Here is a 13043-nt window from a genome sequence, read left to right on the forward strand (position 1 = left end):
AGCCTATATTTGTGTTTTGGGTGAGTGGGTGGAGCGGTGGTGCAGCAGTTGGCGCGTTGCGCTACGAACCCAGCAGAGGCCCGAGTTCGATTCCGCTCGCGGCCACGAATATCACCAACACCTGTGATAGCGATTATCTGAACCGGTCCTGGGCTTCCCCTCGGCCGACTTAGCCTGAAATGGGTATCCTGGCGCAGTGGTGTGTAGTAAACATCGCCACTGGGGAGACAAAGGCGGTTAGGCGTGGTTTGGTGTTGGCCACCCACCCTCCCGTGTCAGCACTTGCCCCAACAGTCTGTTAGAGGCTACGCGGGTAACTTTTGTCCTTGTCTCTTGACGCACGCACGCACGTGCTCCGTGATTTGAGAGAAATGTTGGGCGGACCCACACACACACAGCGCCCCTATAAAGATCACCCCTATAGTCGCCTTACCAGATTGTAGGGCCAGTCCGCTATATACCCTGCCCACAGCTATTATCCTCAGTCAGTCGGTGATTACCTTGCAAGGCGAGATACTATATATGTATTGTTTTACTTATTTACTATTTTAATTTACTATTTTGTTTATTTTACCAGAGAGAGACAGAGAGAGCCGTTTTTGTTTTTGAAGATGGAAGGCAGTGAGCATGCAGAAGCGAAAGGTAAGCACTTGTTAAGTGTGCGTTTGTGTGTGCATTTAGACGCGAAGGTGTGTGTGTCTAGGTGTGTGTGTGTCGAGGTGTGTGTGTCTAGGTGTGTGTGTCGAGGTGTGTGTGTGTCTAGGTGTGTGTGTGTCTAGGTGTGTGTGTGTCGAGGTGTGTGTGTGTCGAGGTGTGTGTCTAGGTGTGTGTGTGTGTCGAGGTGTGTGTGTCTAGGTGTGTGTGTCTAGGTGTGTGTGTGTGTAGGTGTGTGTGTGTCGAGGTGTGTGTGTGTCGAGGTGTGTGTGTCTAGGTGTGTGTGTCGAGGTGTGTGTGTGTGTAGGTGTGTGTGCCGAGGTGTGTGTGTGTCGAGGTGTGTGTGTGTCGAGGTGTGTGTGTCTAGGTGTCTGTGTGTGTCGAGGTGTGTGTGTCTAGGTGTGTGTGTGTCTAGGTGTGTGTGTGTCGAGGTGTGTGTGTAGGTGTGTGTGTGTCGAGGTTTGTGTGTGTCTATGTGTGTGTGTCTAGGTGTGTGTGTGTGTCTAGGTGTGTGTGTGTGTCGAGGTGAGTGTGTGTCGAGGTGTGTGTGTAGGTGTGTGTGTCGAGGTTTGTGTGTGTCTAGGTGTGTGTCTAGGTGTGTGTGTGTCTAGGTGTGTGTGTGTGTGTGTGTCGAGGTGAGTGTGTGTCGAGGTGTGTGTCTAGGTGTGCGTGTATGTCGAGGTGTGTGTCTAGGTGTGTGTGTCGAGGTGTGTGTGTCGAGGTGTGTGTGTGTCTAGGTGTGTGTGTATGTCGAGGTGAGTGTGTGTCGAGGTGAGTGTGTCGAGGTGTGTGTTTGTAGCAGAGCGGTGGTGTTGCGGTGAGCGCTATGCTACGAACCTGGCCATCCGAGTTCGATTCCCGCTCACGGCCAACACCAGTGACGGTTATCTGAACCGGTCCTGGGCCTCCCGTAGGTCGACTCAGCCTCAAACGAGTACCTGTTGCGGTTTGTAAACATCGCCACTGGGGAGACAAATGCGGCCGAGCGTGGTGCTGGCCACCCCACCCCCTTGTGTGCCGTGTCGGACTTCATAGGTGCTCGCTAACAGCACCTGCCCCACCAGTATATTAAAGCTATATGGGGGATCTTTGTTTTTTTTGTTTAGGGGAGCGGTAGGGTAGCGGTTAGTGCGCTGCACGACGAACCCGGCGACTCGAGTTCGATTCCCGATCACGGCCAACACCAGTGATGATTATAATCGGATAATTATCTGAACTGGTCTTGGCCCTCCCCTAGGTTGACTCAGCCTCAAATTAGTTTCTGGTGCGGTGTGTAAACATAATCACAGGGAGACAAAGGCGGCCCGGCGTGGCGCTGGCCACCCACTCTCTCGTATGCCGTTCCAGGCTTTATAGGTGCTGCTGCTCGCTCTGAGTACTTGCTCCAACACGGGGATCTTTGTTCATGTACAAAGAGCGCCTGCATAGCCTAAAAGTCAGGAGACATAGGGTTATTATATTTCTTGCAACAAATCACATTAGGTGATTATATTTAGTTTAATAATCACATAAGATTATTATAACTATTTTAATAAATGCATGCATATTTACAGTCGCCTTATTTAACATACGTTATAAAAACTAGTTGAACTGGTTCGTCTCGAGTCAATTTCATTTATATTTTTAAATGTCACTTGAAAAGGAAGACTGAAACATAGATGTTAATAATGATAATCTATATTCTTGGTTCTTTCGGTAAAGTCACATAGAAGGGAAACAAAATAATAAAAATATAAAACAATGATAATCTAGCTAAAATATTAACTTAAAGAATAAACAATTTAAATATTTAATTGCCAATTAAAATATATATTAAACAACCCTATGTGTCCTGACTTCCTGTCCAGACCCATGTGCCATGGGTTGACTGCTGTGCCAGGCTAGGTGCAGGAGGAGGAAGTCACGGGACAGACTCAGGTGCCATATGTTGACTGCTGTGCCAGGCTAGGTGTAGGAGGAGGAAGTGACGGGACAGACCCAGGTACCATGGGTTTACTGCTGTGCCAGGCTAGGTGTAGGAGGAGGAAGTCACGGGACAGACCCAGGTACCATGGGTTTACTGCTGTGCAAGGCTAGGTGTAGGAGGAGGAAGTCACTGGACAGACCCAGGTACCATGGGTTTACTGCTGTGCCAGGCTAGGTGTAGGAGGAGGAAGTCACGGGACAGACCCAGGTACCATGGGTTTACTGCTGTGCCAGGCTAGGTGTAGGAGGAGGAAGTCACGGGACATACTCAAGTGCCATATGTTGACTGCCGTGCCAGGCTAGGTGTAGGAGGAGGAAGTCACTGGACAGACCCAGGTACCATGGGTTTACTGCTGTGCCAGGCTAGGTGTAGGAGGAGGAAGTGACGGGACAGACCCAGGTACCATGGGTTTACTGCTGTGCCAGGCTAGGTGTAGGAGGAGGAAGTCACGGGACAGACCCAGGTACCATGGGTTTACTGCTGTGCAAGGCTAGGTGTAGGAGGAGGAAGTCACTGGACAGACCCAGGTACCATGGGTTTACTGCTGTGCCAGGCTAGGTGTAGGAGGAGGAAGTCACGGGACAGACCCAGGTACCATGGGTTGACTGCTGTGCCAGGATAGGTGTAGGAGGAAGAAGTCACGGGACAGACCAAGGTACCATGGGTTTACTGCTGTGCCAGGCTAGGTGTAGGAGGAGGAAGTCACGGGACAGACCCAGGTACCATGGGTTGACTGCTGTGCCAGGCTAGGTGTAGGAGGAGGAAGTCACGGGACAGACCCAGGTACCATGGGTTGACTGCTGTTCCAGGCTAGGTGTAGGAGGAGGAAGTCACGGGACAGACCCAGGTACCATGGGTTTACTGCTGTGCCAGGCTAGGTGTAGGAGGAGGAAGTCACGGGACAGACCCAGGTACCATGGGTTGACTGCTGTGCCAGGCTAGGTGTAGGAGGAGGAAGTCACGGGACAGACCCAGGTACCATGGGTTGACTGCTGTGCCAGGCTAGGTGTAGGAGGAGGAAGTCACGGGACAGACCCAGGTACCATGGGTTGACTGCTGTGCCAGGCTAGGTGTAGGAGGAGGAAGTCACGGGACAGACACAGGTACCATGGGTTGACTGCTGTGCCAGGCGAGGTGTAGGAGGAGGAAGTCACGGGACAGACCCAGGTACCATGGGTTGACTGCTGTGCCAGGCTAGGTGTAGGAGGAGGAAGTCACGGGACAGACCCAGGTACCATGGGTTGACTGCTGTGCCAGGCTAGGTGTAGGAGGAGGAAGTCACGGGACAGACCCAGGTACCATGGGTTTACTGCTGTGCCAGGCTAGGTGTAGGAGGAGGAAGTCACGGGACAGACCCAGGTACCATGGGTTTACTGCTGTGCAAGGCTAGGTGTAGGAGGAGGAAGTCACTGGACAGACCCAGGTACCATGGGTTTACTGCTGTGCCAGGCTAGGTGTAGGAGGAGGAAGTCACGGGACAGACCCAGGTACCATGGGTTGACTGCTGTGCCAGGATAGGTGTAGGAGGAAGAAGTCACGGGACAGACCAAGGTACCATGGGTTTACTGCTGTGCCAGGCTAGGTGTAGGAGGAGGAAGTCACGGGACAGACCCAGGTACCATGGGTTGACTGCTGTGCCAGGCTAGGTGTAGGAGGAGGAAGTCACGGGACAGACCCAGGTACCATGGGTTGACTGCTGTTCCAGGCTAGGTGTAGGAGGAGGAAGTCACGGGACAGACCCAGGTACCATGGGTTTACTGCTGTGCCAGGCTAGGTGTAGGAGGAGGAAGTCACGGGACAGACCCAGGTACCATGGGTTGACTGCTGTGCCAGGCTAGGTGTAGGAGGAGGAAGTCACGGGACAGACCCAGGTACCATGGGTTGACTGCTGTGCCAGGCTAGGTGTAGGAGGAGGAAGTCACGGGACAGACCTAGGTACCATGGGTTGACTGCTGTGCCAGGCTAGGTGTAGGAGGAGGAAGTCACGGGACAGACACAGGTACCATGGGTTGACTGCTGTGCCAGGCTAGGTGTAGGAGGAGGAAGTCACGGGACAGACCCAGGTACCATGGGTTGACTGCTGTGCCAGGCTAGGTGTAGGAGGAGGAAGTCACGGGACAGACCCAGGTACCATGGGTTGACTGCTGTGCCAGGCTAGGTGTAGGAGGAGGAAGTCACGGGACAGACCCAGGTACCATGGGTTTACTGCTGTGCCAGGCTAGGTGTAGGAGGAGGAAGTCACGGGACAGACCCAGGTACCATGGGTTGACTGCTGTGCCAGGCTAGGTGTAGGAGGAGGAAGTCACGGGACAGACCCAGGTACCATGGGTTTACTGCTGTGCCAGGCTAGGTGTAGGAGGAGGAAGTCACGGGACAGACCCAGGTACCATGGGTTGACTGCTGTGCCAGGCTAGGTGTAGGAGGAGGAAGTCACGGGACAGACCCAGGTACCATGGGTTGACTGCTGTGCCAGGCTAGGTGTAGGAGGAGGAAGTCACGGGACAGACCCAGGTACCATGGGTTGACTGCTGTGCCAGGCTAGGTGTAGGAGGAGGAAGTCACGGGACAGACACAGGTACCATGGGTTGACTGCTGTGCCAGGCTAGGTGTAGGAGGAGGAAGTCACGGGACAGACCCAGGTACCATGGGTTGACTGCTGTGCCAGGCTAGGTGTAGGAGGAGGAAGTCACGGGACAGACCCAGGTACCATGGGTTGACTGCTGTGCCAGGCTAGGTGTAGGAGGAGGAAGTCACGGGACAGACCCAGGTACCATGGGTTTACTGCTGTGCCAGGCTAGGTGTAGGAGGAGGAAGTCACGGGACAGACCCAGGTACCATGGGTTGACTGCTGTGCCAGGCTAGGTGTAGGAGGAGGAAGTCACGGGACAGACCCAGGTACCATGGGTTTACTGCTGTGCCAGGCTAGGTGTAGGAAGAAGAAGTCACGGGACAGACCCAGGTACCATGGGTTTACTTCTGTGCCAGGCTAGGTGTAGGAGGAGGAGGTCACGGCACAGACCCAGGTACCATGGGTTGCCTGCTGTGCCAGGCTAGGTGTAGGAGGAGGAAGTCACGGGACAGACCCATGTGCCATGAGTTTACTGCTGTGCCAGGCTAGGTGTAGGAGGAGGAAGTCACTGGACAGACCACGGTACCATGGGTTGACTGCTGTGCCAGGCTAGGTGTAGGAGGAGGAAGTGATGGGACAGATCCAGGTACCATGGGTTTACTGCTCTGCCAGGCTAGGTGTAGGAGGAAGTCACGGGATAGACCCAGCAGGCGCCATGGGTTGACTGCTGTGCCAGGCTAGGTGTAGGAGGAAGTCACGTGACAGACCCAGCAGGCGCCATGGGTTGACTGCTGTGCCAGGCTAGGTGTAGGAGGAGGAAGTCACGGGACAGATCCAGGTAAAATGGGTTGACTGCTGTGCCAGGCTAGGTGTAGGAGGAGGAAGTCACGGGACAGACCCAGGTACCATGGGTTGACTGCTGTGCCAGGCTAGGTGTAGGAGGAGGAAGTCACGGGACAGACCCAGATACCATGGGTTGACTGCTGTGCCAGGCTAGGTGTAGGAGGAGGAAGTCACGGGACAGACCCAGGTACCATGGGTTGACTGCTGTGCCAGGCTAGGGGTAGGAGGAGGAAGTCACAGGACAGACCCATGTGCCATGGGTTTACTGCTGTGCCAGGCTAGGTGTAGGAGGAGGAAGTCATGGGACAGACCCAGGTACCATGGGTTGACTGCTGTGCCAGGCTAGGTGTAGGAGGAGGAAGTCACGGGACAGACCCAGGTACCATGGGTTTACTGCTGTGCCAGGCTAGGTGTAGGAGGAGGAAGTCACGGGACAGACCCAGGTACCATGGGTTGACTGCTGTGCCAGGCTAGGTGTAGGAGGAGGAAGTCACGGGACAGACCCAGGTACCATGGGTTGACTGCTGTGCCAGGCTAGGTGTAGGAGGAGGAAGTCACGGGACAGACCCAGGTACCATGGGTTGACTGCTGTGCCAGGCTAGGTGTAGGAGGAGGAAGTCACGGGACAGACACAGGTACCATGGGTTGACTGCTGTGCCAGGCTAGGTGTAGGAGGAGGAAGTCACGGGACAGACCCAGGTACCATGGGTTGACTGCTGTGCCAGGCTAGGTGTAGGAGGAGGAAGTCACGGGACAGACCCAGGTACCATGGGTTGACTGCTGTGCCAGGCTAGGTGTAGGAGGAGGAAGTCACGGGACAGACCCAGGTACCATGGGTTTACTGCTGTGCCAGGCTAGGTGTAGGAGGAGGAAGTCACGGGACAGACCCAGGTACCATGGGTTTACTGCTGTGCAAGGCTAGGTGTAGGAGGAGGAAGTCACTGGACAGACCCAGGTACCATGGGTTTACTGCTGTGCCAGGCTAGGTGTAGGAGGAGGAAGTCACGGGACAGACCCAGGTACCATGGGTTGACTGCTGTGCCAGGATAGGTGTAGGAGGAAGAAGTCACGGGACAGACCAAGGTACCATGGGTTTACTGCTGTGCCAGGCTAGGTGTAGGAGGAGGAAGTCACGGGACAGACCCAGGTACCATGGGTTGACTGCTGTGCCAGGCTAGGTGTAGGAGGAGGAAGTCACGGGACAGACCCAGGTACCATGGGTTGACTGCTGTTCCAGGCTAGGTGTAGGAGGAGGAAGTCACGGGACAGACCCAGGTACCATGGGTTTACTGCTGTGCCAGGCTAGGTGTAGGAGGAGGAAGTCACGGGACAGACCCAGGTACCATGGGTTGACTGCTGTGCCAGGCTAGGTGTAGGAGGAGGAAGTCACGGGACAGACCCAGGTACCATGGGTTGACTGCTGTGCCAGGCTAGGTGTAGGAGGAGGAAGTCACGGGACAGACCTAGGTACCATGGGTTGACTGCTGTGCCAGGCTAGGTGTAGGAGGAGGAAGTCACGGGACAGACACAGGTACCATGGGTTGACTGCTGTGCCAGGCTAGGTGTAGGAGGAGGAAGTCACGGGACAGACCCAGGTACCATGGGTTGACTGCTGTGCCAGGCTAGGTGTAGGAGGAGGAAGTCACGGGACAGACCCAGGTACCATGGGTTGACTGCTGTGCCAGGCTAGGTGTAGGAGGAGGAAGTCACGGGACAGACCCAGGTACCATGGGTTTACTGCTGTGCCAGGCTAGGTGTAGGAGGAGGAAGTCACGGGACAGACCCAGGTACCATGGGTTGACTGCTGTGCCAGGCTAGGTGTAGGAGGAGGAAGTCACGGGACAGACCCAGGTACCATGGGTTTACTGCTGTGCCAGGCTAGGTGTAGGAGGAGGAAGTCACGGGACAGACCCAGGTACCATGGGTTGACTGCTGTGCCAGGCTAGGTGTAGGAGGAGGAAGTCACGGGACAGACCCAGGTACCATGGGTTGACTGCTGTGCCAGGCTAGGTGTAGGAGGAGGAAGTCACGGGACAGACCCAGGTACCATGGGTTGACTGCTGTGCCAGGCTAGGTGTAGGAGGAGGAAGTCACGGGACAGACACAGGTACCATGGGTTGACTGCTGTGCCAGGCTAGGTGTAGGAGGAGGAAGTCACGGGACAGACCCAGGTACCATGGGTTGACTGCTGTGCCAGGCTAGGTGTAGGAGGAGGAAGTCACGGGACAGACCCAGGTACCATGGGTTGACTGCTGTGCCAGGCTAGGTGTAGGAGGAGGAAGTCACGGGACAGACCCAGGTACCATGGGTTTACTGCTGTGCCAGGCTAGGTGTAGGAGGAGGAAGTCACGGGACAGACCCAGGTACCATGGGTTGACTGCTGTGCCAGGCTAGGTGTAGGAGGAGGAAGTCACGGGACAGACCCAGGTACCATGGGTTTACTGCTGTGCCAGGCTAGGTGTAGGAAGAAGAAGTCACGGGACAGACCCAGGTACCATGGGTTTACTTCTGTGCCAGGCTAGGTGTAGGAGGAGGAGGTCACGGCACAGACCCAGGTACCATGGGTTGCCTGCTGTGCCAGGCTAGGTGTAGGAGGAGGAAGTCACGGGACAGACCCATGTGCCATGAGTTTACTGCTGTGCCAGGCTAGGTGTAGGAGGAGGAAGTCACTGGACAGACCACGGTACCATGGGTTGACTGCTGTGCCAGGCTAGGTGTAGGAGGAGGAAGTGATGGGACAGATCCAGGTACCATGGGTTTACTGCTCTGCCAGGCTAGGTGTAGGAGGAAGTCACGGGATAGACCCAGCAGGCGCCATGGGTTGACTGCTGTGCCAGGCTAGGTGTAGGAGGAAGTCACGTGACAGACCCAGCAGGCGCCATGGGTTGACTGCTGTGCCAGGCTAGGTGTAGGAGGAGGAAGTCACGGGACAGATCCAGGTAAAATGGGTTGACTGCTGTGCCAGGCTAGGTGTAGGAGGAGGAAGTCACGGGACAGACCCAGGTACCATGGGTTGACTGCTGTGCCAGGCTAGGTGTAGGAGGAGGAAGTCACGGGACAGACCCAGGTACCATGGGTTGACTGCTGTGCCAGGCTAGGTGTAGGAGGAGGAAGTCACGGGACAGACCCAGGTACCATGTGTTGACTGCTGTGCCAGGCTAGGGGTAGGAGGAGGAAGTCACAGGACAGACCCATGTGCCATGGGTTTACTGCTGTGCCAGGCTAGGTGTAGGAGGAGGAAATCACGGGACAGACCCAGGTACCATGGGTTTACTGCTGTGCCAGGCTAGGTGTAGGAGGAAGAAGTCACGGGACAGACCCAGGTACCATGGGTTTACTGCTGTGCCAGGCTAGGTGTAGGAGGAGGAAGTCACGGGACAGACTCAAGTGCCATATGTTGACTGCCGTGCCAGGCTAGGTGTAGGAGGAGGAAGTCACTGGACAGACCCAGGTACCATGGATTTACTGCTGTGCCAGGCTAGGTGTAGGAGGAGGAAGTGACGGGACAGACCCAGGTACCATGGGTTTACTGCTGTGCCAGGCTAGGTGTAGGAGGAGGAAGTCACGGGACAGACCCAGGTACCATGGGTTTACTGCTGTGCCAGGCTAGGTGTAGGAGGAGGAGGTCACGGCACAGACCCAGGTACCATGGGTTGCCTGCTGTGCCAGGCTAGGTGTAGGAGGAGGAAGTCACGGGACAGACCCATGTGCCATGAGTTTACTGCTGTGCCAGGCTAGGTGTAGGAGGAGGAAGTCACTGGACAGACCACGGTACCATGGGTTGACTGCTGTGCCAGGCTAGGTGTAGGAGGAGGAAGTGATGGGACAGATCCAGGTACCATGGGTTTACTGCTCTGCCAGGCTAGGTGTAGGAGGAAGTCACGGGATAGACCCAGCAGGCGCCATGGGTTGACTGCTGTGCCAGGCTAGGTGTAGGAGGAAGTCACGTGACAGACCCAGCAGGCGCCATGGGTTGACTGCTGTGCCAGGCTAGGTGTAGGAGGAGGAAGTCACGGGACAGATCCAGGTAAAATGGGTTGACTGCTGTGCCAGGCTAGGTGTAGGAGGAGGAAGTCACGGGACAGACCCAGGTACCATGGGTTGACTGCTGTGCCAGGCTAGGTGTAGGAGGAGGAAGTCACGGGACAGACCCAGGTACCATGGGTTGACTGCTGTGCCAGGCTAGGTGTAGGAGGAGGAAGTCACGGGACAGACCCAGGTACCATGTGTTGACTGCTGTGCCAGGCTAGGGGTAGGAGGAGGAAGTCACAGGACAGACCCATGTGCCATGGGTTTACTGCTGTGCCAGGCTAGGTGTAGGAGGAGGAAATCACGGGACAGACCCAGGTACCATGGGTTTACTGCTGTGCCAGGCTAGGTGTAGGAGGAAGAAGTCACGGGACAGACCCAGGTACCATGGGTTTACTGCTGTGCCAGGCTAGGTGTAGGAGGAGGAAGTCACGGGACAGACTCAAGTGCCATATGTTGACTGCCGTGCCAGGCTAGGTGTAGGAGGAGGAAGTCACTGGACAGACCCAGGTACCATGGATTTACTGCTGTGCCAGGCTAGGTGTAGGAGGAGGAAGTGACGGGACAGACCCAGGTACCATGGGTTTACTGCTGTGCCAGGCTAGGTGTAGGAGGAGGAAGTCACGGGACAGACCCAGGTACCATGGGTTTACTGCTGTGCAAGGCTAGGTGTAGGAGGAGGAAGTCACTGGACAGACCCAGGTACCATGGGTTTACTGCTGTGCCAGGCTAGGTGTAGGAGGAGGAAGTCACGGGACAGACCCAGGTACCATGGGTTGACTGCTGTGCCAGGATAGGTGTAGGAGGAAGAAGTCACGGGACAGACCAAGGTACCATGGGTTTACTGCTGTGCCAGGCTAGGTGTAGGAGGAGGAAGTCACGGGACAGACCCAGGTACCATGGGTTGACTGCTGTTCCAGGCTAGGTGTAGGAGGAGGAAGTCACGGGACAGACCCAGGTACCATGGGTTTACTGCTGTGCCAGGCTAGGTGTAGGAGGAGGAAGTCACGGGACAGACCCAGGTACCATGGGTTGACTGCTGTGCCAGGATAGGTGTAGGAGGAAGAAGTCACGGGACAGACCAAGGTACCATGGGTTGACTGCTGTGCCAGGCTAGGTGTAGGAGGAGGAAGTCACGGGACAGACCCAGGTACCATGGGTTGACTGCTGTTCCAGGCTAGGTGTAGGAGGAGGAAGTCACAGGACAGACCCAGGTACCATGGGTTTACTGCTGTGCCAGGCTAGGTGTAGGAGTAGGAAGTCACGGGACAGACCCAGGTACCATGGGTTGACTGCTGTGCCAGGCTAGGTGTAGGAGGAGGAAGTCACGGGACAGACCCAGGTACCATGGGTTGACTGCTGTGCCAGGCTAGGTGTAGGAGGAGGAAGTCACGGGACAGACCCAGGTACCATGGGTTGACTGCTGTGCCAGGCTAGGTGTAGGAGGAGGAAGTCACGGGACAGACACAGGTACCATGGGTTGACTGCTGTGCCAGGCTAGGTGTAGGAGGAGGATGTCACGGGACAGACCCAGGTACCATGGGTTGACTGCTGTGCCAGGCTAGGTGTAGGAGGAGGAAGTCACGGGACAGACCCAGGTACCATGGGTTGACTGCTGTGCCAGGCTAGGTGTAGGAGGAGGAAGTCACGGGACAGACCCAGTTACCATGGGTTTACTGCTGTGCCAGGCTAGGTGTAGGAGGAGGAAGTCACGGGACAGACCCAGGTACCATGGGTTGACTGCTGTGCCAGGCTAGGTGTAGGAGGAGGAAGTCACGGGACAGACCCAGGTACCATGGGTTTACTGCTGTGCCAGGCTAGGTGTAGGAGGAAGAAGTCACGGGACAGACCCAGGTACCATGGGCTTACTTCTGTGCCAGGCTAGGTGTAGGAGGAGGAGGTCACGGCACAGACCCAGGTACCATGGGTTGACTGCTGTGCCAGGCTAGGTGTAGGAGGAGGAAGTCACGGGACAGACCCATGTGCCATGAGTTTACTGCTGTGCCAGGCTAGGTGTAGGAGGAGGAAGTCACTGGACAGACCACGGTACCATGGGTTGACTGCTGTGCCAGGCTAGGTGTAGGAGGAGGAAGTGATGGGACAGATCCAGGTACCATGGGTTTACTGCTGTGCCAGGCTAGGTGTAGGAGGAAGTCACGGGATAGACCCAGCAGGCGCCATGGGTTGACTGCTGTGCCAGGCTAGGTGTAGGAGGAAGTCACGTGACAGACCCAGCAGGCGCCATGGGTTGACTGCTGTGCCAGGCTAGGTGTAGGAGGAGGAAGTCACGGGACAGATCCAGGTAAAATGGGTTGACTGCTGTGCCAGGCTAGGTGTAGGAGGAGGAAGTCACGGGACAGACCCAGGTACCATGGGTTGACTGCTGTGCCAGGATAGGTGTAGGAGGAAGAAGTCACGGGACAGACCAAGGTACCATGGGTTTACTGCTGTGCCAGGCTAGGTGTAGGAGGAGGAAGTCACGGGACAGACCCAGGTACCATGGGTTGACTGCTGTTCCAGGCTAGGTGTAGGAGGAGGAAGTCACGGGACAGACCCAGGTACCATGGGTTTACTGCTGTGCCAGGCTAGGTGTAGGAGGAGGAAGTCACGGGACAGACCCAGGTACCATGGGTTGACTGCTGTGCCAGGATAGGTGTAGGAGGAAGAAGTCACGGGACAGACCAAGGTACCATGGGTTGACTGCTGTGCCAGGCTAGGTGTAGGAGGAGGAAGTCACGGGACAGACCCAGGTACCATGGGTTGACTGCTGTTCCAGGCTAGGTGTAGGAGGAGGAAGTCACGGGACAGACCCAGGTACCATGGGTTTACTGCTGTGCCAGGCTAGGTGTAGGAGTAGGAAGTCACGGGACAGACCCAGGTACCATGGGTTGACTGCTGTGCCAGGCTAGGTGTAGGAGGAGGAAGTCACGGGACAGACCCAGGTACCATGGGTTGACTGCTGTGCCAGGCTAGGTGTAGGAG

At 56.1% G+C, this 13043-nt stretch overlaps 1 protein-coding gene across 2 annotated transcripts in view; it reads left to right on the forward strand.

Annotated features, from left to right (window-relative positions):
• The first annotated feature begins 343 nt into the window (after positions 1-343).
• The window catches only part of LOC116938923 (up-regulator of cell proliferation-like), a 43276-nt gene continuing 30576 nt past the window's right edge, over positions 344-13043 (forward strand). The window contains exon 1 of one of the 2 annotated variants that reach the window (XM_076060766.1): positions 344-642. Coding sequence is in view for 1 of the 2 variants with exons in the window: in XM_032946652.2 (XP_032802543.1) it covers positions 612-642 (31 nt within the window). In the remaining variant the exon portion in view is untranslated. The remainder of the gene's footprint in view (positions 643-13043) is intronic. The other variant, XM_032946652.2, reaches the window with a different exon arrangement.

Source organism: Petromyzon marinus, chromosome 5 (genome assembly GCF_048934315.1).
Source record: "Petromyzon marinus isolate PM22_M1 ecotype Great Lakes invasive population chromosome 5, UKy_Petmar_22M1.pri1.0, whole genome shotgun sequence".
NCBI classification, from domain to species: Eukaryota; Metazoa; Chordata; class Hyperoartia; order Petromyzontiformes; family Petromyzontidae; genus Petromyzon; species Petromyzon marinus.